The sequence below is a fragment of the Astatotilapia calliptera genome, chromosome 23 (genome assembly GCF_964374335.1).
Source record: "Astatotilapia calliptera chromosome 23, fAstCal68.1, whole genome shotgun sequence".
NCBI classification, from domain to species: domain Eukaryota; kingdom Metazoa; phylum Chordata; class Actinopteri; order Cichliformes; family Cichlidae; genus Astatotilapia; species Astatotilapia calliptera.
Window position 1 is genome coordinate 33,751,638 of NC_137443.1, and position 27,037 is coordinate 33,778,674.

Genomic DNA, 27,037 nt, shown 5'->3' on the forward strand with positions numbered 1-27,037 from the left:
TCAGGTCCATTTACGCGTAACCCAAGGCCCATCCGACAAAGCGCTCACCTGCGAGGAGCAGGAGAACGGAGCAGAAGGAGGTCGCAGGACGGGGAGACAGGAAGAGTCCGAGGTCCTCACTGAGGCCGGTTTACGCGAACACTGCAGAGAAGGAGACATTGATGATGATGATGATGATGATGTGAAGTTGAGAGTTGTTTGCTCCGGCGGTTTGGGGTCCCTCCAGACCCCAGTGTTTGCCATCGTAACTTACGAATGTGCATTGGGGTTGTGAAATACCCCATCGTGGGTACACTTTGACTCTATAGTAATCGTGGAGTAGAGAGCATCCCTGGTCCTCGCGAAGGCCAGTTTACGCGTAACCCGAGGCCCATAAGGCTAAGCACTCACCTGCGAGGAGCAGGAGAACGGAGCAGAAGGAGGACGGGGACTCAAGGAGAGTCCGAGGTCCTCACTTAGGCTGGTTTACGCGAACACTCTCGAGAAGGATACGATGATGATGATGTGAAGTTGAGAGTTGTTTCCTCCAGCGGTTCGGGGTCCCTCCAGACCCCAGTGTTTGCCATCGTAACTTACGAATCAGAATCAGAATCAGAATACTTTATTGATCCCTGGGGGAAATTATTTTTTGTTACAGTGCTCCATTATAAACAAACATTAAGACAAGACAGACAATACGCTAACTAAGAATAGTACAATATATACATATATATACTAGAGATGGACCGATCCGATATTACGTATCGGTATCGGTCCGATACTGACCTAAATTACTGGATTGGATATCGGAGAAAAATAAAAAATGTAATCCGATCCATTAAATATCACGAAAGCACCTCACAAAACGTGCAACACGCCGTAACTCGCCTCAGAACGTTAGCACGTCGGAGCAGTATGCATCACGTGATAGAGCGGCTGTGGCATGCGGGACCTGTGGTGGTCTGGATAGCATTTGGAGCTTCGCTAGCAACCCGGCATTTCATCTCCGACAAAGTTATCCCCGAGAGAAGTAAAGCAAGTGTGTAAGTCCGTCTCTGAATGTTTGTAAAGCATTCCTGCGTTAAGCTTAACAAGCGATATATGGTGCGAGTGCCTCTTCTCTCCCCCTCCCTCTCTTGCTGCTACTTCAATCATGAAACTGCTTAATGATCAGCTGATCGGCTTTTCTGTCGCGAGTCCATCTCTCTGGTTTGTTTTTGGCCCACTTTGCACCAGAAAGAGGAAACCAGCGGATAAACAATAGCAGCACGTTTAAGCTTGATAAGCTGTTGTTAGAATTTATTTAATATTACTTTCTACACCAGGATCTTTTTCTACGCAGCTGACGCTGGTAACTGTGCAGGGGCGGATCTAGCAAAGTTTAGCCAAGGGGGCCGATAGGGCATTAACAGGGAAAAGGGGGCACAAAGACATACTTTTCTTTCTTATTCTCATTTAAAATGTCTAGCTTTTAATAAATAATTATCTGAATCTTACACCCAAAGTTTTAATCTGATGTAAAATGTATAGAAGTCCATTACTGTATATAGTAACTGTTAAGTCTAATATACCCTAGTAAGCTATAGTACTTTTTCCTTTGGGAAAGTACCATCTGTGCAGTCTGCAATTCTGTTGAAGAAAGATGTTGAATCTATTTAATTATTCTTGAAAAAATAATTTATTTCTGTGCTTTTTTTTAAATCAATTAAGGTTGATTACATCGATTAAGCATCATGAGGTGGAGCGTGAGGGGTGGTTCCCTATTTTTTATTTATTTATTTTTGTTGTTGCTGGGAGTTGGAACCCTATTAGTTAGGTTGCTTAATATTTACGCTAAGTACTCTTTAAAATACCAGAATAGGGAGGATGGTGTAGGTTTAAGTTTATTAGATTGATCAGTATTGCTGAACTATGAAATATTTTTTTTTGCATACAGGTATAACAGAATAGCTTTAGCGTAGTTGTTGTTTTAAACTTGAGTATGAACTTATACAAAATGCAGCAAGATATTTAAAAAAGCAGTTTTGTTGATTAAAACACACTATATCGGATTCATATCTGTATCGGCAGATATCCAAATGTATGATATCGGTATTGGTATCGGACATAACAAAAATGGTATCGTGCCATCTCTAATATATACATACATACATAAGTCACTCATAAATAAATAGCTGGAAAAGAAACGTGTAGTTGTAGCAGTAACCAGTGTGTTAAGTGGATGCGTTGTACAGGGAGATGGCCACAGGCAGGAAAGATTTCCTGTGTCGTTCAGTGGTGCTTTTCGGTAATCTCAGTCTCTCACTGAACGTGCTCCTGTGACTGACCAGCATGTCATGGAGTGGGTGGGAGGTGTTATCCAACATTGTCTTTATCTTGGACAGCATCCGCCTCTCCGACACCACCTTGAGGGAGTCCAGCTCCATCCCCACAACATTGCTGGCCTTACGGATTAGTTTGTCAATGTGTAGTCCAAGGTATTTATAGTCCTCCACAATGTCCACACTGACCCCCTGGATTGAAACAGGGGTCAAGTGTTCCCTGGTCTTCCTGAAGTCCACGATCAGTTCCTTGGTCTTTGCCACGTTGAGCTGCAGATGATTCTGCTCACACCACGTGACAAAGGAGTCGATCACAGCCCGGTACTCTGTCTCATCATCCCTGCTGATGCATCCAACCATCGCAGAGTCATCAGAAAACTTCTGAAGATGGCAGGTCTCTGTGCAGTGGCTGAAGTCTGTGGTGTAGAGGGTGAAGAGGAAGGGGGAGAGGACAGTCCCCTGTGGTGCCCCTGTGTTGCTGATCACCTTGTCAGACACACACTGTGGGAGACGTACATATTGTGGTCTTCCTGTCAGGGCGATCGTGGCTCAAGAGTTGGGAGTTTGCCTTGTAATCGGAAGGTTGCCAGTTCGAGCCCCGGCTTGGACAGTCTCGGTCGTTGTGTCCTTGGGCAAGACACTTCACCCATTGCCTACTGGTGGTGGTCAGAGGGCCCGGTGGCGCCAGTGTCAGTGCGCCCCAGGGTGGCTGTGGCTACAATGTAGCTTGCCATCACCAGTGTGTGAATGTGTGTGTGAATGGGTGGATGACTGGATATGTAAAGCGCTTTGGGGTCCTTAGGGACTAGTAAAGCGCTATATAAATACAGGCCATTTACCATTTACAGGCCAGGTAATCAACAATCCAGGACACCAGAGAAGCATCCACCTGCATCGCTGCTAACTTATCACCCAGGAGGGTCGGCCTGATGGTATTGAAAGCACTAGAAAAGTCAAAAAACATGACCCTCACAGTGCTCGCCGGCTGGTCCAGATGGGTGTAGACACGATTGAGCAGGTAGATGATGGCGTCCTCAGTTCCGAGACGAGGCTGATAAGCGAACTGAGGGGGATCCAGATGTGGTCTTACTAGGGGTCGCAGCTGGTCCAGGATGAGCCTTTCCAGGGTGTTCATGATGTGGGAGGTCAGTGCCACGGGCCTGTAATCCTGGGGGCCACTGGGACGTGGCGTCTTTGGTACAGGGACAAGGCATGATGTCTTCCACATCACTGGGACCCTCTGCAGACTCAGACTCAGCATAAACAGTTTATGAAAGACTCCACTCAGCTGGGGGGCACAGGTCTTGAGGACGAGGGGACTCACTCCGTCTGGTCCAGCAGACTTGCCTGAGTGAAGTCTCCTCATTTGCATCTCAACCTGGTATTGAGTGAAGGTGATGGGTGGGGGAGGGGTGTCAGGAATCTCACAGGAGGTAACAGCGCCATGTGAAGAGAGAGGCTGGCACAGTGGTGTGGCTCTGGATTCCAGGCTGACTACAGGTGAGGTTGTGGGGGTGGGAGCAGACACTGTGGTGTCGAATCTATTGAAAAACAGATTCAACTCGTCGGCTCTATTCTCACCTCCCTCAGCTCCCCTGCTGTTGGTTGGCCTGAATCCAGTGATGGTCTTCATGCCCCTCCACACCTCTCTCATGCTGTTCTGCTGGAGTTTCCACTCCAGCTTCCTCCTGTAATTGTCCTTAGCCTCTCTGATCTTGTCCTTTAGTAACACCTGGATCTTCCTCACCTCCTCTTTGTTGCCCCCTCTGAAAGCCCTCTTCTTGTTGTTGAGGAGGGCTTTGATGTCCTTAGTCACCCACGGCTTGTTATTTGGGTAACAATGAACAGTCTGAGCTGGAACAATGGAGTCGGTGCAGAAAGTTATGTAGTCTGTGATACACTCAGTAAGCCCATTGATGTCCTCGGCGTGAGGCTCACAGAGTGTTTCCCAGTCGGTCACCTCGAAACAGCCCTGTAGTTCCGCTATTGCCTCCTCTGACCACCTCCTAACAGTCCTGGTGGTCACAGGTTCCCTCCTCACAATTGGCACATAGCGGGGGGTGAGGTGAATCAGGTTATGATCTGACCTACCAAGTGGGGGGAGGGAGGAGGAGCTGTATGCATCCTTGACGTTAGCATACAGTAAGTCTAAAATGTTCTCTCCCCTGGTGGGACAGTCCACATATTGTTTGAATGTTGTTAGTGTATTGTCCAGTGATACATGGTTGAAGTCACCCGAGATCACAATAAAGGCACTCGGGTGCTGAGTCTGTAACCGAGCTATGGCAGAGTGGATAGTGTCACATGCAGCTGTGGGGTTAGCAGAGGGAGGAACATAAACAGTCACCAAGATGACGTGAGAGAATTCCCTGGGTAAATAATACGGCCTGAGTCCAACAGCACACAGTTCAGTGTCCCGGCAACAAATCTTTTCTTTGATTGTTATGTTGGCAGGGTTACACCACCGGTTGTTAACTAAAACAGCAAGCCCACCTCCTTTCCGCTTACCGCTAGCGATGCTGTCCCTGTCCGCCCAAACAGTGTGGAAGCCTTCCACGGAAGCATTCTCATCGGGAATGTCCTGGTGCATCCATGATTCGGTGAAACACATCAGGCTACACTCTCGGTATTCCCTCTGACTCCGTACCAGTGCTGAGAGCTCGTCGATTTTATTTGCCAACGATCGCACATTTCCCATCACGATAGACGGCAGACACAGTTTATACCTCCTCCTCGCTTCGAGCCTCCGCTGTCTCACCGTCTCCTTTTTTCTTCTCTTCTGTCCTTGACCTCTGCATCCCCGATGTGTTTTCCTCCAAATTTCAGCTGGTACTTCTGCGGGCCTGGCCAGCGAGCCGGCCGGCATGAGGGCGATCAGCTGATCTCTGGAGTAAACAGTCCGTGTGTGTAGGAGATGTGCCGCGGTCCCGCTCCTTGATAAAAGTAACAGTTCCACGGCCACCAGAAGAACAAAAACTCTCTCAATCCACATGATTGAGTAAGAGATAATAAACGGATGAAAATACAAGTCAGAAAAAAAAAAGAATACGTAAGAAAAAAGAGCTAAACTAAGAGAAAAGCAGGAGCGACTGTAACAGGCTGCACGCTGGTTGGCGCATGCGCACATTGGGGTTGCGAAATACCCCATCGTGGGTACACTTTCATCCCATAGTAATCGTGGAGTAGAGAGCATCCCCAGTCCTCGTGAAGGCCGGTTTACGCGTAACCCGAGGCCCATAAGGCTAAGCACTCACCTGCGAGGAGCAGGAGAACGGAGCAGAAGGAGGAAGGAGGACGGGGAGGCAGGGAGAGTTTACGCGTAACTTGGGGCCCAGCGCTTGCCTGCGAAGAGCAGGAGAATGGAGCAGAAGGAGGTAGGAAGGCGGCAGGGAGAGTCTGAGGCCCTCAAGGAGGGCGGTTTACGCGAATTCTGCCCTCTGTAAAGCCAAGCGTCCAACAGCGAGGCCCAGGAGAACTGAGGAGAGGGCCGGTTTACGTGAAGACTACCCTCTGTAAAGCTGAGCGTTTGCAAGCGCAGGGTAGAAGGAGCAAGGAGAAGGAGGAAGGAGACGATGATGATGATTATGTGTAGTTGAGAGATGTTTGCTCCGGTGGTTCGGGGTCCCTCGAGACCCCAGTATTTGCCATCGTAACTTACGAATGTGGTGTGGGGTGGCGAAATACCCCATCATGATCACTAAGGGGTCACAGAGTACCCACGGAGCACGGAGCGCCCGCGGTCCCCACTTGGGCCGGTTTACGCGTAACCCGGGGCCCATCCGGCTAAGCGCTCGCCTGCGGGGAGCAGGAGAACGGGGGAGAAGGAGGAAGGAGGTCGAGGAGGAACGGAGAGTCCGAGGTCCTCACTGAGGCCGGTGTACGCGAAAACTCTCGAAAAGGAGACGATGATGATGATGATGTGAAGTTGAGAGTTGTTGCCGTGGCGCCTTGGGGTCCTTCCAGACCCCAAGGTTTGCCATTGTAACTTACGCAATCGATGGAGGGTTACAACCAATTAGGTGCCTTTGTCCGACGCTGTGACGAGACCCGCTGTAGCCGGGGGTCCGCCTGACCCCCATCTGCCCCCACCGCGAACCAGTGCCCTGTTTCGCGACGAGACCTGGGTCCGCGCTGCCGGGGTCTGCGTGATCCTCCCCCCCCCCCCCCTTCTTTTTTTTTTTTTGGTCCAGGGCGCACATGGGTTAATATAGCCACGGAGTGATGTCGGGGTCGCGGTGGAGCTGTCCGTCCACGTACAGCCGGTCCACAGTGATGACAGCGCGGGAGCCCTTCTGGATGAAGCCGCATCGGATTGGGAAGAGGACCCTGCATCGTTCCAGAATCTCTTTGGGGAACTGGTCGTTCACGCTGAAGTCCGTTCCTTTTAATTCCCTGCCGCGGCTTTTCACAATGCTTTTGTTTTCATTCTAATTCTACTCTTTTTATTCAAATTCCATTGTTTGTTCTCAAATTCTGTTCTTTTCAGGCAAATTCTTTGGTTTTTGATCAAATTCTGTTGTTTTCGTTCAAATTCCATTGTTTGTTTTCAAATTCTTTTCTTTTCATTGAAATTCCGTTGTTTTCATGTTAATTCCGTTGTTTTCATTGAAATTCCGTTGTTTTCATTCTAATTCTACTCTTTTTATTCAAATTCCATTGTTTGTTCTCAAATTCTGTGTTTTTCATGTTAATTCCGTTGTTTTCATTCTAATTCTGTTGTTTGTTTTAAACTTCCATTATTTTCATTCTAATTCCATTGTTTTGATTTAAATTCTGTTGTGTTCATTCAAATTCCATTGTTTTGATTCAAATTCTGTTCTGGGGTCCGTTCTTCGTACCTCGCTAAGTAAGTTAGCTGGATTTGATTGTTGACGATTTCGCGTGATCTTGGATCATTCGGTTCTCCGAAGCTGATCTGGGACTTGCTGTCATAGCAACAGATCCGTAAGCGTAAACCTGCTTTGGAGCAGGCTTACTTTATGTAAACAGGATTAGATCGCGGCCACGCAGGTATGTCCACTTCATTTACACGAAAGCAACAGCGATATTTTACCACTGTTTGTCCAAAAATAGATATTATCAATGTAACTAAAGATAATGCAGTATTTGATTCTTGTATTGATTTCATACAGATACATACAGGTCATTTCCTAAAAAAAAGGGAAATGTACTATTAATCATTCTATTTCATGTATTTGATTATTTCAGATGTAATTCATATTTTAGAGTATTAATTAGAGATGGACCAATCCGATATTACGTATCGGTATCGGTCCGATACTGACCTAAATTACTGGATCGGATATCGGCGAGAAATAAAAAATGTAATCCGATCCATTAAATATCAAAAAAGCACCTCACAAAACTTGCGACATGGCGTAACTCGTCTCATAACCGTAGCACGGAGCAGTGTGGTCACGTGATACAGCGGCTGTGTGTATTTGTAGTCTCGCTACCAAACCAGCATTTCATCTCCGAGGAAGTTATCCCAGAGAGAAGTAAAGCAAGTGTGTAAGTTCCTCTCTGAATGTTTGTAAAGCATTCCCACGTTAAGCTTAACAACTGATATATGGAGCAAGTGCCTCTCTCTCTCTCTCTCTCTCTCCTGCCGCTACTTCATGAAACTGCTTAATGATCAGCTGATCGGCTTTTCTGTCGCGACTCGTCTCTCTTGTTTGTTTTTGGCCCACTTTGCACCAGAAAGAGGAAACCAGCGGCTGAACAACAGCAGCACGTTTAAGCTTGATAAGCTGTTGTTAGAATTTATTTAATATTACTTTCTACACCAGGATCTTTTTCTACGCAGCTGACGCTGGTAACTGTGCAGGGGCGGATCTAGCAAAGTTTAGCCAAGGGGGCCGATAGGGCATTAACAGGGAAAAGGGGGCACAAAGACATACTTTTCTTTCTTATTCTCATTTAAAATGTCTAGCTTTTAATAAATAATTATCTGAATCTTACACCCAAAGTTTTAATCTGATGTAAAATGTATAGAAGTCCATTACTGTATATAGTAACTGTTAAGTCTAATATACCCTAGTAAGCTATAGTACTTTTTCCTTTGGGAAAGTACCATCTGTGCAGTCTGCAATTCTGTTGAAGAAAGATGTTGAATCTATTTAATTATTCTTGAAAAAATAATTTATTTCTGTGCATTTTTTTTTCACACTGCATCAAATTAAAGTTGATTACATCGATTAAGCATCACAAAGTGGAGGGTGGAGGGTGGTTCCCTATTTTTTATTTTTTTTTGCTGGTAGTTTGCAACCCTATTAGTTAGGTTGCTTAATATTTCTGCTAAGTACTCTTTAAAATACCAGAATAGGAAGGATGGAGCAGGTTTAAGTTTATTAGATTGATCAGTGTTGCTGAACTATGAAATATTTTGGGCGCAGTGTACTTTTTACACACAGGTATAACAGAATAGCTTTAGTGCTGTTGTTTATTTAAACTTGACTATGAACTTATACAAAATGCAGCAAGATATTAAAAAACAGTTTTATTGATTAAAAAACACACTATATCGGATTCATATCGGTATCGGCAGATATCCAAATTCATGATATCGGTATCGGTATCGGACATAAAAAAGTGGTATCGTGCCATCTCTAGTATTAATAGTAAATTACTTCATGTGATCAAGATGAGACCACGGCTATAAAAGCGAAGGTGGATTTGGGAAGTCTGTCACAGCCATGTCCTGTCCGTACGCAAGCCACCCATTGCGGAAGGTGCAAGATTGATATGGAGAGTTTTCAGAATTCAGCGTATATTGCGGGATAGACAGGATCCTTTAGCTCAGCGTGACAGTGTGCTCATAGAGAGATATCGATTTTCCCGTGAGGGTATCATTTACTTAACCAACTTGTTGACGAGGGGGTGCAGGACCACAACCTGTCTTTTTTTGCTCTGCCCTTTTCTTGGTTGCTGTTATAAACAAACAAACAGATTATTTCAGGGTCTCTTTTCAAGAGACTAAAAGCAATATAAGTGATAAATATTACCATTCTGTAGAATATTCTTATATTTCACTTTTACTTGTTCCCATGTTCTAGTGGGTCCTGTTGTGGCTCTAATGTGGAAGAGGATATAATGTAATATAATATAATGTGATATAATGTAATATAATATAATAAATTTACCCTACCGCCTACTGGTGTTGGCCAGAGGGGCCGATGGCGCGATATGGCAGCCTCGCTTCTGTCAGTCTGCCCCAGGGCAGCTGTGGCTACAACCGTAGCTGCTTCCACCAGTGTGTGAATGTGAGAGTGAATGAATAGTGGCATTGTAAAGCGCTTTGGGTGCCTTGAAAAGCGCAATATAAATCCAATCCATTATTATTATTATTATTGAATTACTTTAGTATGTGAGGACTCAGGGCTGTGTGTCGGACAGGGTCGTCTGCAGTACGGGGGCCCCACAGGGAACGGTTCTGGCTCCGTTCCTCTTCACCATCTACACTGCAGACTTCTCCCACAATTCCACCCAGTGCTTCCTGCAGAAGTTCTCTGATGACTCTGCAATAGTCGGCCTCATCACTGATGGGGACGACAAGGAGTACAGAGGTCTGACCCAAGACTTTGTGGACTGGTGCCAGCTGAACTACCTCCAGATCAACGCCAGTAAAACCAAGGAGCTGGTGGTAGACTTCCGCAGGCACAAGCATTCTCCACTGCAACCACTGAACATCCAGGGTATGGACATTGAGGCTGTGGACAGCTACAGGTACCTTGGTGTTCATCTGAACAATAGACTGGACTGGACTCATAACTCAGACGCCCTCTACAGGAAAGGGCAGAGCAGGCTGTACCTGCTGCGGAGACTCAGGTCATTTGGAGTGGAGGGCCCACTCCTGAAGAAATTCTATGACTCTGTTGTGGCTTCTGCTATCTTTTATGGTGTGGTCTGCTGGGGCAGCAGCATCTCTGCTGGGGACAGGAAGAGACTGAACAGGGTGATCCGAAGGGCCAGCTCTGTTCTAGGATGCCCTCTGGACCCAGTGGAGGTGGTGAGTGACAGGAGAATGGCGGCTAAGCTGTCATCCCTGATGGACAACATCTCCCACCCCATGCAGCAGACTGTGACAGCACTGAGCAGCTCCTTCAGTGGGAGACTGCGGCACCCACGGTGTGGGACGGAGAGATTTCGCAGGTCTTTCTTCCCCACTGCTGTCAGACTCCATAATAAAGACTTTAACTGATCAAGCACACACATCCATACATATGCAATAATACTAAGTGCAATAATCCTTTCTGTCATCGTTGTATTTTTACTCAGTTGTATATAGCATTCGTATTCTATTTTTATCTTATTGTATATTTTTATTCTATTTTATTCTACTGTATATAGTATATTATTTTATTCTATTCTGTACAGCTGTGTACTGTATTTATTCTTATTGTATTCTAATTTTTGCGTCATAACTTTTGCACTGTCCACTTCCTGCTGTGACAAAACAAATTTCCCACGTGTGGGACTAATAAAGGTTATCTTATCTTATCTTATCTTACGAGTTTAATTTGTCAGCAACATTCTGCCAGCCCTCTCTCCTTGCTTTTGCAGCCTTTGCAGTTTTCCCTTGCGTTTTAATTAAACTCTGAAACTCCTGAAATCCCTCAATCAAGAGTTCTTGCTCTGCTGCCGAAAAATACTGAGCACGCTCCTTCGACATTTTCGCCGACCAATCAAAGGGTTGCCGATCAATGTTTCTACTATCGATGCGTAGCCCCTGTTAAGCCACCCAGTGATCTCACATTACTTCATCCAGCTATACTAATCGTCAACAACAGGTGTGTTCGGAGAACCGGAATAGCGAGCTGAAAGTTGGCGCAATTGATTTGATCTTGGATGTGTCATTTGATCTTGGATGTAGTAAACGAGGTACGAAGATTCCGTTGTTTTCATTCTAATTCTGTTCTTTTCATTGAAATTCGTTGTTTTCAATCAAATGCTTTTGTTTTCATTCAAATTCCATTGTTTTGATTCAAATTCTGTTCTGTTCATTCAAATTCCGTTCTTTTCATTGAAATTCCATTGTTTTCATTCAAATGCTTTTGTTTTCATTCAAATTCCATTCTTTTGATTCAAATTCTGTTCTATTGTTTCAAATTCTGTTCTGTTGATTCAAATTTTGTTCTGTTCATTCTAATTCCGTTGTTTTCATTCAAATTCTATTCATTTCATTCTAATTCCGTTCTTTTCATTCAAATTCCATTGTTTTCATTCAAATTGTTTTGTTTTCATTCAAATTCCATTGTTTTGATTCTAATTCCGTTGTTTTGATTCAAATTCTAATCTTTTTATTCAAATTCTATTGTTTGTTTTAGAATTCTGTTGTTTTCATTAAAATTCCGTTGTTTTCATTGTAATTCTGTTCTGGGCCCTGTTTCAGGAAGCCGGTTTAGAAAACTCAGAGTGAAAAACGATACGCAGGGTTGAGTAACCCCGAACTGTCCAACTCGGAATATTCGGTTTCAGAAAGGCTGATAACAAGTAGTTCAGTCAACGCGGAGTTGCTTTAACCCCAAGTGAAGCGCGCGGACGAGGATACATAAAGCCCTGATCAGTGGAGCACAGATTAAGCGAGTCACCATGGAGACGGAGGGAAAGAAGGCGCGGTCAATGTATTTTACAGCGCTTGAGGCCGAAATTCTGATGGCAGCATATGCCGATAACATGCAAATTCCGCGGAAAAAAGTAACACAGCGACAGCTGCAAAAGAAAGTGAGCATGCATGGCAAAACATAGCCGACAGAGTCAATGCGTGAGTGTTAATTTAAACATTGATCTAGGGATTTCCACCCATTTAACACGTTATTTTATCATATGTTATTTTATTTGTTATTTTATACATTTTATTTTGTGACGTGATGTGAGCGCAGGTGCAACCCAACAGGCCCCAAACGTTCCTGGCAGCAAGTAAAAATGAAATATAAAAATATAGTCCAAACAGGTAAGGTGTAATTGTATTATGAGCCATAGTGCTTGGTCTGTTTGTCCGATGTAAATCAATTGCAGTTAGAGGCTACATTAATTTTCTTTCTGTAAGCACTTATTGAAATTATCTGAGCACATTACAAGTACATATTTGCTTACTCTGTATGCTCAAATGTGACCCGTTATAGCCAACAGAAAAAAAGCGGAGGCCCGAAAAACAGGTGGGGGTCCTCCACCACCACCACTCACAGAGGCTGAGCAGTTGGCCCTCAGCCAAAACAGTGGGCGCCCTGTGGCCGAAGGCATCTCTGCGGGGACATCCTCTGAGTCAATAACCCCGCAAGACACAAGTGCCTACATAGGGGGTAAATTCAAAATAATACATGATGTGCATACATCCTTTCTTCACAGTCACCTTTGCAGTGCTACTCATTCATTTGATAAACTCTTTACCATAATGGATTATTTTGTAGTGAAGTTATTTTCCTACTGATTTTGCCTTCCCTCAGTCTTGGTTGTCTTTGAGAGCATAATGACAATGAAGTGTAAGGTAATTGGTATGTTTGTTAATTGCCATTTGGTCCCTTGTAAGTTATAAGTGACCTGTATAAACCTCATATTCTATCAGTTGATGGTGATGGTGTACTGCATCTGGTGCAGCCTCCTGTTGAGCCAGACCAACATGCAGTTGTGAGTACTCTTAATACTCCACAGATTATATGAGTTTACAGTAGAACAGCAATGTTGTTTATTTCTTTACTACAGGAAAATAATGAAGAAACATTGACAGCTGTTACAGAGGAGGAAGCAACAGAGACACTTTATGAGGTTTACATCCTTTAATACTTTGTGTACAGGAAATACAGGTGACCAATAAAGCCAGTTGAACAAAAAATCTGTTTATTCTTCTTTCAACATGTTGAGGTGATGGGTCAAAAGAAATGATTGTGACATATGGTGTCTCTGACTGCACTTCCATCTTGTATGTCCGTGGGAGGGTCAGGATGTTCATGGTTTGGATCACTGCTGTTTGGTTCAGAAGGACAGTGTTCTCCTCTAATTGTGGCAATGTTGTGAAGAATCACACATGCCACAATAATGTCACATGCCCTTTCTGGGGTGACCCTGAGTCTTTGCAGGCACTGGAACCGGGCCTTAAGCATTCCGATAGTCATTTCAACTCTGGCTCTGGTCCTGCAATTAGCCAGATTATATCGCTGCTGTGGGCCCGGTTCAGGGTCAGGGTAAGGGGTAAGCAAATAGGGTAAACATGGATACCCCCTATCACCAAGCAAGTAGCCAGTGAACTCTCCTAAGACAGAAGGATACACTTCAGTTCAAATGTCCCTGAAGCAATTGGTCTTTATATATTTTAAAGTATTCTCAACTCACCATGTCCAAATTTTGTGCTCAGTGTACATTCACGGAATATTTGTGAGTCATGGACAGAGCCTGGCCACTTGGCTTCCACATTTGTGATAATGTTGGCAGCATCACATATGATCTTCACAGTGCAGAGAACACAAATTAGCATCCATTACTATGATGAAATAATTTGTTAGTTTGAAATGCTACAGGGAACTATGTACCTGTACATTAATGCTGTGGAAAGACTTCCTGTTCACATAGTCTCCTTCATTTACTGAAGGAGCAATGATTGGAATGTGAGTACCATCTATACAGCCAATCACGCCTGGGAACCCTGAAAATAAATGTAAAATTTAAGTAGTAGTTCAAGTATCACCACATCATAAATTAAGTTTTGGTCATCCTGATACCTGCAATTTTGTGGCATCCCTCTTTGATGAATCTTGTGGGTCTATGACCGGGGAACACCACAAACGGGTACAGGAGACGTTTCAGTGCAACTGTAACATTCCTGACTGCCCGACAGACGGTAGCCTTGGAAACGTGCTCAGCATCACCAATATTATACAGAAAGCTCCCGTTTGCAAAAAACCGAAGTGCAATACAAATAATATGTACAGAACTGAGAGCATGTCCGCGATGTGTCACATGCGTAATATATGGCCTGAGGATGTTATCCAAATAAATTATAGATTGTGCTGAGAAACGGTAACATTCGCACAGACAATCATCAGGAAATGATAAAATGTCCAAACGCGCTCTGATCACTCTCTCCCGGCGGAGAGCTCTGCGGAGAATTTGGGCTTCACGATCTACTGGCTCTTCAAGGAAGGGACACGCCATGTCTGACACTTCCTACTGTCAGGTTTCCGACAAAGGGGCGGAGACAGTCAGGGTTAGTTGTAGTAAACCTGCTAGGGGGCAGGTTAGCTTCACGGCGTGTGTCGTCATAGTGACTCACTGAGGCTTCAGCTGAACTCGCTTTGTGAAACCGAAAACCCAGAGTTTTCGTTAACTCAGGGTATACTTACTCAGTTTTTCCACTAAACCGGCTTCCTGAAACAGGGCCCTGTTCATTCAAATTCCATTGTTTTGATTGAAATTCCGTTGTTTTCATTCAAACTCTGTTCTGTACATTCTAATTCCGTTGTTTTCATTCAAATTCCATTGTTTTCATTCAAATTCCATTGTTTTGATTCAAATTCTGTTCTGTTGATTCAAATTCTGTTATGTTGATTCAAATTCTGTTCTGTTGATTCAAATTCCATTGTGTTCATTCAAATTCTATTGTTTTGATTCAAATTCTGTTCTGTTCATTCTACAGTTTTTTTAATTGGTTTGTTACTATTTTCATAACTAAAGTGTGCATTTTCAAATCTCTCAGTACAAAACTCACATTTGATCACATTTGTAACACCACTAGTCATTCTTTCAAATCTGATGTCATGATTTCATTGTATTTGCACATATTTTCATTCCACTTAATCATTGTTGCAGAACATATGTTCATTGTGATATATTCTGAGAACATTTGCTTTAATCACCCAAGCAAAACCGTAAGCTCTTTTTTCAACTTAGTAGTTTTACCAATCATTTCATTCAGGAGCAAATAATACAAGGTAAGCGTTTCAAATTGTCCTTGGTGATGAATGAGTGTAACTGAACTGTAAAACTTTACACAACAAATTATTTACATAAGCACAATATATTTTTATTTTATTTTTACCACTGTTACACAATTAATCAAGCCGGTCATTAACATTGGGCCATAAATTTTCATCAACATCACAGTGGATGTCTTCGTTGTTCAGGCACCGTGGGAAAAATCTCTTGCCACGACGAATCCAGGCTTGACATTGCCCAGCAGTTATATCACCACAAGCTTCACACATGGCTTGAAGAAGGGAGACATGCTCATGGGGATGTCGATCATACACCTTCCACCTCCATGTAGAGAAGAATTCCTCAATTGAGTTGAGGAAAGGGGAATATGGTGGAAGATAGAGTGTCCTCTGTGTCTAGTTTTTGCCAGATTGAAACCGGCCTCATCAACAAAAATATACTTGTGATGATTCACAGCAGCGTCCAGCTCCATCACCCTCTAAAATGATTATTTAGTTAGTTTTTTTACAACTAGTAGTTGTCAGTACTGTCACAGTAATTGCATGCCAGTTTAGTGTTGTACCTGAATATATTCTGAACACAGTTGTTTCACCCGGACATTGTTCCTCTCAAAAGGAACCAAGTAAATTTGTTTCATGGAAACCTGGTGCTTCTTCTAAAGCCGGGCAATCGTTGGAAGGCTAATTGATGGCACATTGGCAAAGGTGTCATTGCTGTTCTCAATAGCCTGTTTGATTTCAGACAGACATGTCATTCCTTGCCCTGACCATTTCCACCACAGCCAACACCTGCTGGTCAGTCAAAACACGTGGGCGACCACCACCAGGTTGTCTCCTGTTAATTCTGAGGACAATCATATACTGTCAATATTGAAGTATTACAAATTACATTACTGTAAACTGACAATTACATGTTGTTCATCTATACAATAGAGTACTATATTTTAGAAGTGAAGTTGCTATAGCAGACATACCGGTTTTCTTGGCGAAAAGTTCTGATGATAGAGCTGACAGTTGACCTTTGTAAATTAGGCTGTACCAACCTGGCAGCCTCAGCCATGGTAAAGCCTCTGTTAACCACATGGTCAACAATGATGGCCCGGACTTCATTAGAGATGATGGTGCGTTGTCTTCTGCCTACATTTCTCTGAAGACCACCTCTCTGTTGAGGAGCACCACCACCTCTTTCTCTTTGTCTGTGCCCACCTCTCTGTCGAGGAGCACCACCACCTCTCCCTACGAGTCTATCCTGCTCCATATTTGAACAGTGCAAAGTCTCAAACAAAGTTCTACTTATATGGTAACTAATTGTGATCATCAGGGGGAAACAATTAGCAATTAGTATTTCTCGATTGAAAGCTCCTGCAGCAATGTGTAACTTACAAATGACCAGACAACAATCAGTCAAGTTGAAAATCCATGGACATAATGAAGGATTCATTGATTAAACATTAAGATCAGTTGAATTAAATGATAGACAAATGTATTAAACTGAATAATAAGAGATGCAAATCAAAAATTTGATAGTGATAACATTATGAAAGGCAGTAACTGTGAACAAAACATTTATTTAGATGAAACATTTATTTTGTGTAGTGAAAAGGATATTTTGTCATAATGTGTATTGTACTGACACAATTGAAAATATGCTGAAATGTTTGAAAAACGTGCACTTTTGATGATCTGTTGTGATATAAGTACTAAGAGTTTTGAAAATGTACCAATTGCTTCAGCTTCTTCAGGCAGAAAAACAAGCCCTGGTGAAATGTGGATGGTTTCGGACAACACCACAGGCCCGCGTGTAATGTGGATGGCCCCTGACAGTAACACAGGCAGTGGTGTTGTGAAGATGGCCTCACAGGAAGCACTGGTAGTGGTGTAATGTGTATGGCCTCAGCCAACAACAGTGGCCCTGGTGAAATATGGATGGTATTGGTCAGCACCACACACCCTGGTGTATCGTGGATGGCATCAACGAGCAGCAGAGGCCCTGGTCGGGTGAAGATGGCCTGACAGGAAACACTGTCCGTGGTGTAATGTGGATGGTAGAAGCCAACAACAGTTGCCCTGGTGAAATGTGGATGGTATTGGCCAGCACCAAAGGCCCTGGTGTAATGTGGATGGCCTCATCCAGCACCACAGGCCCTGGTGTGGTGATGATGGCCTCACAGGAAGCACTGGTAGTGGTGTAATGTGTAATGTGGAAAACTGCGCCAAACCAATTAAAAAAAACTGTAATTCCATTGTTTTCATTCAAACTCTGTTCTGTACATTCTAATTCCGGTGTTTTCATTCAAATTCCATTGTTTTCATTCTAATTCTGTTGTTTGTTTTAAACTTCCATTGTTTTGATTCAAATTCTGTTCTGTTCATTCAAATTCCCTGCTTTTCATTGAAATTCCATTGTTTTCATTCAAATGCTTTTGTTTTCATTCAAATTCCATTGTTTTCATTCAAATTCTGTTCTGTTGATTCAAATTCTGTTATGTTGATTCAAATTCTATTCTGTTCATTCTAATTCCGTTGTTTTCATTCAAATTCTATTCATTTCATTCTAATTTAGTCTTTTTTCATTGAAATTCCATTGTTTTGATTCAAATTATTTTGTTTTCATTCAAATTCCATTGTTTTCATTCAAATTCTGTTCTGTTCATTCAAATTCTATTCTGTTCATTCTAATTTTGTTGTTTTCATTCAAATTCTATTCATTTCATTCTAATTGGTCCGTGTACTTTTCGGTATTTGAAGTTTTGTTTCAGAAACCAAAACGAAAAAACGATATTTAAAAGAATTTTCATTTTTTAAATTTTTGATAAAGAATAAAATGGGCGAAAATAACTTGTTTTTTCATTCGGTGGTAACAAATAGCCGTCATACACTTAAAATTAGACGTGCTTTTTTGGATTTCTTCGTGATTCAAATAATGAAAGTATACTAGCGCAAAAACAAAAAAATAGACGCATTTTCAATGTCTGAAACGGGAAGTACTTCTTCTGCGCGTTTTTTTATGGCGCGCGCACACCGTCCCCCACACAAGAGATCGACGGCCTTAAAGTTACACTGGAATAAACAGAGGATGGACCATTACGTTGTTTTTAGGAAAACTAAGAGAGTGACACTCCGGGACGAAGACATGACTGCAGAAAAACTGGGTCGCATCTTTCAGGTAGATATGTAAACTTCGCAAACTTTGCTTTCAGCAGTTTTTTTATGAACGTTATTGTTCTTCCTTACTGCGGAACGGCTAACGTTAACATTTGGTGATTTCATGTAGGCCTACTTTTACTAATACTATGTCTAGCCGTCTTTATTGTGCTAATATGTGAATTGTGCACATGTGCTAATGTGTAAATAGTTATTCATTGACTTTTACCGGCTACTAGCTAATAAGTAAGCCTTTAGAGCCTATTAACCGTGTGCACAGGAGTAACACGTTAGCAGAGCAACGTGATTTACGGAAACTTTTCTTAAACAGGTATCCGCGCATACTCTGTACATCACGGATGATTCAAACGTGGCTATGTTCCCCGGTGCGGTCTCTGGTGTTTTCAGCGCATTAGACCTTACACCCAGAGGTCACTATGAAGTCCACGGAGAAGACATAGAGTCAATTCCAACAGCAGGTTCCAGCGGGCAGCGTTTTGCATTTATGCGAGCACCAGCTGTGGCAGCGTCTGCACCTTTACGTTCACAGCAGGCTACTTCAAGTTCCCCTATGTCCTCCAAAACATTTCAGAGGTAGGATGAGTCTGTGTTCTTGAATATTAAATTACAGAACAGGCAAAATAAAAAGAAACATAAGGTGCATGGATAGTTGAATTGTTAAGAATAGCAAAGCTGTTTTAGTACAATTTGCCTATAGCAATCACTGAATGGATTTGTGGCCTGCTGTCTTTTACAAGATATGTAAAATTATTATGTTTTGTTTTACAGATCAGTGTACTTTGCAGATGTAGTTGGTGGGAGGTTGATTCCCAATAGAATGGTGGTTGTACGATTCCTGGAGTCTGAGGCTACGCTTCAAGGGATAGTAGGAAAAGTGCAAGATGCCATTGGTAATTACAACCCAATAATTTTGACAGATGCACAGGGCAATGCAATTCTGGAGTCGGAGGGCACAACAGGTGAGCCATAATATTACAGCTAAAGCCCATATCTTATGGAGAGACATGTCTTACCAGACTCTTTGTAATATTTATTGGGTAATATGGTATTGGCTTCTAAACAGGTTTCTTTGGTTTTGTTTTTCATCTGTAGGGTCACAGTACTGGAGACAAAATGCACGAAAAATTCTTGCTGTGCCTGAACAAGACTTTAATTGCCTCCAGGGAACAAAGAGGAAGAAACTGAGGTATGTGAATAAATATGTATATACTATAGGATGAACATCAATATAGAAGAATTAATTTGATTTAAATCCTATAATAGCAGTAAGACATCACTACATAAATCATCATCTATCAGTAAGTGATGTGATGTTTCTTTAAGCCAGTAAGTAGCTTTGACATCTGATTATCCATTTTTATTTGTAGCAGCCGTAAAGATGATGACAGTGCCAGTTTGGGAGAAGTGAGTGACAAAATAGAAGAGTTGGTGTTGGCATCTCAAAGTCTGCCAGCTGTCACAGCAGCAATCAAAGAGCTCACTGATCTTGCAGTTGCCCAGAAAGTCACAACCCCCAAGCTGCAGACACTCAAGGAGGGATTTAGCTGCGTGGTTTGTATGAGTATGTTCAAATGTTGCTTAGTAAATACATTACATCTACACTAACATTTTAATTACAATTAAAACAATGTCAAACCACATTCAATCATTACTTTGGACAAACATTTTTTTACCAAACATAGGCTCTTTATTCAGCAGTGTCCATTTAAATACTTAGGCACAGACAATCAAGATGCAGGTCTACTGTAACATAACATTCAAAAGTTTACATGCACATTTAATTTGGGTTCTCCTTGCAATCTTGACTATGAAAGTATAGCTTTTCAAATTGATTACAATGTCAGTATGGGTGACGGTACACTGTTCACAGTAATGTAAAACTAAAAAGTTCACATTTAAAATGGGACTGTAGTTGCATATATTGAATCAAGTACCTGTAACTTTTTCATTTTTCTTGCTTGCTAATTGAGAAAATGTACTGATTTTGCCCCTCATCAATTATAGACAAAAATATAGACAGGGACTTTCTCAGAACAGCGTGAACAAGAGGAATTACAGAATAACCAAAAATATTCTGCATGCTGTCTGTAAATTTATGTCAAGACTGACTTTGAACCTATAGTTTGAACTAAATTCAACATAAATGGATAACAGTCTCACTTATCTGATTTACTTTTGCAGACATCATTGAGGATCCAGTGTTCTCACTGTGCTGCAGAAGCATTATTGGCTGCAAGACATGTGTGGAACAGTGGCAAGAGACATCACAGCACTGTGCAAAATGCAGGGAGAGTAACAACGGAGTTCTACAAATTACTGGTCTAACAGCTGCATTTTCTGTATTGAAATCTTTTTTTGCAGAGGAGTAATGTAGTGTGTACACACAAATGTTTACAGTCAGTTGATTTTTTTTTTTGTCTGTTCTGTACAGTTTACAGATGCAGTGGTTCATACATTTCTCTGAGTTATGTTTATGAGACAGAGCAGAGCTTCTTTGTATGGCATAAAGTCACCATTTACGGCTCTAAAAAACAAATGTGAAATATCAGGATATTTTTCTGCAAAATGACTCTCTGTTCTAAGTTTGTCCTGTTCGGTTGTGAAGGGATCAACTCCAAAAGTCGAATATTCTTTGAGTGCAGATCCCAAGTGCTGCCTGTAAAGGTCTGCTGCTTCAAGTGCATTTGGCAAGAGCTCTGGAGAAATTCTTCTTTTACACCCATGTTCTGCAAAGTGATTTGGTATGCCTTTTCCTGTAAAAAATAGAGGAGGTGTTTAAATGTTCATTATCAGGGTTGTAAGCAATCTGACTTTTTTTTTTTTTTTTTTTTACCTGGGATTCTATGAGCATTCCATGATTCTACCACACTTGCAAGACCAATGTTACACAGCTGACAGGTTAGATTGGACACACAGTATCGCACAAGGTTATCCTCCATATCTATCTCCTCCTGGTCCATCAGCTGGAGTAGGGCAGTTTTTAGTGGGTAGTTGACACGGTTGTTGATTTCAGGCCAAATCCTTTCAACTGTGTGGTTCTAAAAGAGTTAAAAGAAACATGTCTTAAATGTACGTAGTAGTACACGTAATAGTATAAGAATTTCAGCTGATGTTAATGGTACTTAAATCTTACTCTTGTGGATGAGGTCTGTAAATAAGGCAGTCTCTCCTGATTGAAGCGATGATGTGACAGCATCTCTTGCATGAACAGTGTTAAATAAAATTCCTTTCCATGGTCTACTCGCACCTGGTCCCACATACCATAGGTGATCACTGCAGGTCTGGTACAGGAAAAATAAAGAACATTTATTAACTATTTTGCTTTAAGACCAGCAAAGGTGTTATTATTTTGAATGTATTCATTCATGTTTTTTTTGGGTAATATTTTAGTTGTAGTAGGACAACATATATTTCTTAAGTTTCTTTGCAATGTCACTGTCATGCTCAGACTTTAGATGTATGTCAGAACAATTGAAAGATATGTGGAAATCCAAGAACCTTGTTCCATTCATAAATGAACACTGATTAATTGCAATAAAGTAGTTAAATGATTCATGTGCAATTCCATTTTATTTATTTTTACATTAATAGAAAATGTTGATCAAAATGTTTGGTAAGTTCTTAATATATTATATTCAGGAACATAACCAGACCCATCTGTTGCATGTCTAATTTAAATTCAAATATTGTAAATTTGGGTGCAGCTCATGTCCAATATGACTAACATGTCCATCAAAACACTTAAGATGAAATAAATGGTTTGAGAGGTTGTATTACCTGAAAACATATTCATAGATGCTCAAGTTGTTTTTGATTGGCATTGTGGAATGACTCACAATCTTTTTACTGAATCCATCTACAGCTAAAACATGGGTGACTCCAAACATTACAAGTTTCTCGTTTTGGTCCAGGTGAACCTTGTGCCCCATGCATTCAGCATGGTACGGTGTGGGATTAAGATTCCGAGCTCCCTTACAAAAAAATCACAAAAATAAATGACAGCTGACTGGATAAAGGCAGATTTGATCATACGTTTGAGGAAGAGTCAAGTAACTGTTAAAGCAGGGCGTACATCTGTTAAACAGAATTAGGCCCTACCATTACATGATGTATATCACAAATATGACAAAGAACATTGGAATACAGTTCTAGTGGAAGATTAAATAACATAGGCTACCTGGCGTCTTGCTTCATGATAAGGTTGATGCACCTCTCTTAAAATTGACCCAATTCGTCCCTCTGCAGCATGTACCCCTTTTGTGGACAGATAGCCCTTCATCATTTTGCGGCCATATGTTGGGCCCACCTGTTTAAAATAAAAGATCATGCTACTACTAGAACAACAAATGTAAAGTAGCTTATTCTGAAAGCAAATGTGTAAAGCTAAAGTATTGTGCTAATTAACTGTACAAATACCAGTGAGAGACATCTTTAAAATAACTAACGTTACCCACCACCCGCAAGACGCTAAAACGCGCGGGCGCGCGCACACAGTCTAGACTAACCCCCTTACAACCCAGTTAAGACAACCATACACAGTCATAAGGTGAAGGAAGAAAGTACCTTACCTCATTTATAGCTTGTGTCACCTCAAGCTCCAACCGTGTGTCCGAGAGTCGACAGCTAGTGATTTGCTCAGCACAAAACTTTCTAACATTTCTCGCAGAAAATCCTCTCACTTCCCCGTGTTCATATGACAGACGCTCTGATATAATTTCCGATGACAGGCCTTGTTTTGCCATCTCCATGATCACGTCTGAGTATTTTTCCAACGTCATGATGTCCACACTACAGTGTTTGCCATAAGTTTGCGCATCACTTGTACAGGTTGTAGACCTACTAAAACTTCCGGTTCAGACAAAATAAATAAAGGGCCCTTTCTCGTTCTTTTTTCTTGGGTTTTTCGTTTCTGATGTGCGAAAGGACAAAATGAAAAAAACAATTGTTTTACGTTTTTCATTTTAGCTTTTTAAGTTGAGAATTAAATAAGTGTCTCATTTTCTTTTTAAAATTATACTTTCTGAAACGAAACTTCAAATACCGAAAAGTACACGGACCCAAACCCTATTCTGTACATTCTAATTCCATTATTTTCATTCAAATTCCATTGTTTTAATTCAAATTCTTTTGTTTTCATTCAAATTCCATTGTTTTCATTCAAATTCTGTTCTGTTGATTCAAATTCCGTTCTGTTCATTCTAATTACGTTGTTTTCATTCAAATTCCATTGTTTTCATCCAAATTCTATTCTTTTCATTCTAATTCCGTTCTTTTCATTGAAATTCCATTGTTTTCATTCAAATTCTATTGTTTTCATTCAAATTCTTTTGTTTTCATTCAAATTCCATTGTTTTCATTCTAATTCTGTTCTGTTCATTCAAATTCCATTGTTTTGATTCAAATTCTGTTCTGTTCATTCTAATTCCGTTGTTTTCATTCAAACTCTGTTCTGTACATTCTAATTCCGTTGTTTTCATTCAAATTTCGTTGTTTTCATTCTAATTCTGTTGTTTTCATTCAAATTCTATTCATGTCATTCTAATTCCGTTCTTTTCATTCTTATTCCATTCTTTTCATTGAAATTCGTTGTTTTCATTTAAATTCCATTGTTTTGATTCAAATTCTGTTCTGTTGATTCAAATTGTGTTCTCTTGATTCAAATTCTGTTCTGTTGATTCAAATTCTGTTCTGTTCATTAGAATTCCATTCTTTTCATTGAAATTCGTTGTTTTCATTCAAATGCTTCTGTTTTCATTGAAATTCCATTGTTTTCTTTCAAATTCCATCGTTTTGATTCAAATTCTGTTCTGTTCATTGTAATTCTACTCTTTTTATTCAAATTCTATTGTTTGTTTTAGAATTCTGTTCTGTTCATTCAAATTCCATAGTTTCGATTCAAATTCTGTTCTGTTCATTCAAATTCCGTTGTTTTCATTCAAACTCTGTTCTGTAAATTCTAATTCTGTTCTTTTCATTGAAATTCGTTGTTTTCATTCAAGTGCTTTTGTTTTCATTCAAATTCCATTGTTTTGATTCAAATTCCATTGTTTTGATTCAAATTCTAATCTGTTCATTCTAATTCCGTTTTTTTCATTCAAACTCTGTTCTGTGCATTCTAATTCCGTTGTTTTCATTGAAATTCCATTGTTTTCATTCAAATGCTTTTGTTTTCCTTCAAATTCCATTATTTTGATTCAAATTTCATTGTTTTCATTCAAATTCTTTTGTTTTCATTCAAATTCCATTGTTTTGATTCAAATTCTCTTCTGTTCATTCTAATTCTACTCTTTTTATGCAAATTCTATTGTTTGTTTTACAATTCTGTTGTTTTCATTCAAATTCCATTGTTTTAATTGTAATTCTGTTCTGTTCATTCAAATTCCGTTGTTTTGATTCTAATTCTGTTGTTTGTTTTAAACTTCCATTGTTTTGATTCAAATTCTTTTGTTTTCATTCAAATTCTATTCTTATGATTCAAATTCTGTTCTGTTGATGGATGGTATTGGTCAGCACCACACACCCTGGTGTATCATGGATGGCATCAACGAGCAGCAGAGGCCCTGGTCGGGTGAAGATGGCCTGACAGGAAACACTGTCCGTGGTGTAATGTGGATGGTAGAAGCCAACAACAGTTGCCCTGGTGAAATGTGGATGGTATTGGCCAGCACCAAAGGCCCTGGTGTGGTGATGATGGCCTCACAGGAAGCACTGGTAGTGGTGTAATGTGTAATGTGGAAAACTGCGCCAAACCAATTAAAAAAAACTGTAATTCCGTTGTTTTCATTCAAACTCTGTTCTGTACATTCTAATTCCGTTAGAAGTTTTTGGACAAAGTGTGTGTTAACAGGCTTTCAAGATGGCGGCGCACGTAGTTGCAGCAGCTCAGTGTTCTACCGATCGATGCTATGTTTGGATAATTTTGTACGCCTTATGTTTGTTTTTGTGTTCTACCAGCCAAGCGAATAACATCTATAGCCGACATGATCTCCTCAAGATTGGAGTAAGCTACCGCGAGAGCGTGACTAGCAAATTTGTCCGCTTACACAAGATACCGGTGGAAATAGCGAGGAGTCCGGGCTCCCCATGGATTGTTATCCCTTCGGGGTGGAGGCGCAGGCGGCGTCGAGAGAGAAGGAGACGGCGAGGCTGCAGGGCCGGCGCGCTAGCCAGGCTACGGAGGCAGCCACTCAAACCACCGCTCCCCAGCCTATTCATCACAAATGCCAGATCCCTCGCGAACAAGTTGGACGAATTGAGATTGCAAATAGCAGCGAATAACTTCATCAAAGACTCATGCATCCTTCTTATCACTGAATCCTGGCTACATCAATCCATTCCAGACTCTGCTATTGAGCTAGCAGGCTAAAGCACACAGCGACATGACCGAACAGTGGACTCCGGTAAGCGCAAAGGAGGGGGGCTCTGTATGTATGTGAACAACAGCTGGTGTACCAACACAGTGATAATAGACCGTCACTGTTCACCGGACATTGAATATCTGACTGTTAAATGCAGGCCCATCTACCTACCTAGGGAGTTCACCGTTGTCATAATAACAGCTGTTTACATACCACCAGATGCTAATGCTAACTCTGCGATCGCACTCCTGCATACAAACATCAATAATAAACAGAGCACTTACCCTGACGCTGTACATATCGTAGCAGGGGACTTCAATCACGCAGACTTAAAAAGAGCAATCCCCAAATTCCACCAGCACGTCAAGTGTGCCACTAGGGGTGACAAGATTCTGGACAAAGTTTATTCCAACATCAAAATGGGCTACAGGGCCAGACCTTTGCCACATCTGGGTCAGTCTGACCACTTGTCACTGTTTCTAATCCCTGCATATGCCCCCCTCAAGAAAACTGCTCTTACCATCACAAAGAATATTACCATATGGCCAGAGGGTGCCTCTCAGCAGCTGCAGGACTGTTTTGACAGGACTAACTGGGATATCTTTGAACATCAAGACTTGGAAATGTTCACAGACGGTGTCCTCTGCTATATAAAACACTGCATAGACACTGTTACAGCAGTCAAACGGATCCGGGCTTATCCCAACCAAAAGCCCTGGATGACCCGGGAGGTCAGGCAGCTGCTGAAGGAGAGGAACATTGCGTTCAGGTCTGGCAACAGGGATTACTACACCACAGCCCGATCCAACCTGAAGAGAGGCATCAGAGAGGCAAAGGGGGACTATAGGAGGAGGATCGAGGACCATTTGAAGAGTAATACCAGCCGGCAGGTGTGGCAAGGCATCCAGCACCTAACCAACTATAAGATCAATCTCGGAGCTGCGGACGGTGACCTGGAGCTGGCAGAGGAGCTGAATATCTTCTTTGCCCGCTTTGAGACCAGGGTACCGGAGGTATTGGAGCCACAGCAGCAACACGCCACCCATAGCAGCACCACCCTCACCCTGGAAGAGCACGAGGTTAGGCGCATGCTGCAGGCTGTTAACCCGAGGAAGGCGGCGGGTCCTGATGGTGTGCCAGGTCGAATATTGAGGGATTGTGCAGGACAGCTGGCTGGGATCTTCACCAGGATTTTCAACAAATCCCTCGCACAGGCGACTGTCCCACTCTGCCTGAAGTCCTCCACCATAGTCCCCTTGCCTAAGAAGCCCCACATCACCGGCCTGAA

The 27,037-nt window shown here is 41.8% G+C and overlaps 2 protein-coding genes and 1 long non-coding RNA gene across 3 annotated transcripts; 1 reads left to right on the plus strand and 2 right to left on the minus strand.

The window, feature by feature from the left end:
* Nucleotides 1-13,115: 13,115 nt before the first annotated feature.
* Nucleotides 13,116-14,673, minus strand: LOC145424448 (uncharacterized). The gene is made up of 2 exons (XR_013905525.1): nt 13,629-14,673; nt 13,116-13,548 (listed from the first exon to the last, which is right to left on the minus strand). It is a non-coding gene; the product is annotated as an uncharacterized LOC145424448 (long non-coding RNA).
* Nucleotides 14,674-18,575: 3,902 nt separating this feature from the next.
* LOC145424422 (uncharacterized) lies at nt 18,576-21,944 on the plus strand. Its single transcript, XM_080297733.1, has 5 exons — nt 18,576-18,964; nt 19,160-19,350; nt 19,484-19,577; nt 19,759-19,952; nt 20,573-21,944. Exons 1-5 carry the CDS (start codon nt 18,747-18,749, stop codon nt 20,758-20,760), a joined length of 885 nt encoding a protein of 294 aa, XP_080153859.1. The 5' UTR covers nt 18,576-18,746; the 3' UTR covers nt 20,761-21,944.
* Nucleotides 20,840-23,229, minus strand: LOC113017007 (uncharacterized). Its single transcript, XM_026160258.2, has 6 exons — nt 22,960-23,229; nt 22,569-22,697; nt 22,169-22,362; nt 21,525-21,672; nt 21,225-21,429; nt 20,840-21,144 (listed from the first exon to the last, which is right to left on the minus strand). Exons 1-6 carry the CDS (start codon nt 23,167-23,169, stop codon nt 20,840-20,842), a joined length of 1,191 nt encoding a protein of 396 aa, XP_026016043.1. The 5' UTR covers nt 23,170-23,229.
* Nucleotides 23,230-27,037: the final 3,808 nt, after the last annotated feature.

Excerpts from the sequence above, each read along its gene's own strand:
- LOC145424422 (XM_080297733.1), top strand. The coding sequence starts at position 18,747 with ATGTTCCCCGGTGCGGTCTCTGGTGTTTTCAGCGCATTAGACCTTACA. Across the intron at positions 19,351-19,483 it reads GGAGTCGGAGGGCACAACAG|GGTCACAGTACTGGAGACAA; the intron begins GTGAGCCATAAT and ends TTTCATCTGTAG. Across the intron at positions 19,578-19,758 it reads ACAAAGAGGAAGAAACTGAG|CAGCCGTAAAGATGATGACA; the intron begins GTATGTGAATAA and ends TTTTATTTGTAG.
- LOC113017007 (XM_026160258.2), bottom strand. The coding sequence starts at position 23,169 with ATGACGTTGGAAAAATACTCAGACGTGATCATGGAGATGGCAAAACAA. Across the intron at positions 21,673-22,168 it reads ATCTATGAATATGTTTTCAG|ACCTGCAGTGATCACCTATG; the intron begins GTAATACAACCT and ends TTCCTGTACCAG. Across the intron at positions 21,145-21,224 it reads GAATGCTCATAGAATCCCAG|GAAAAGGCATACCAAATCAC; the intron begins GTAAAAAAAAAA and ends TATTTTTTACAG.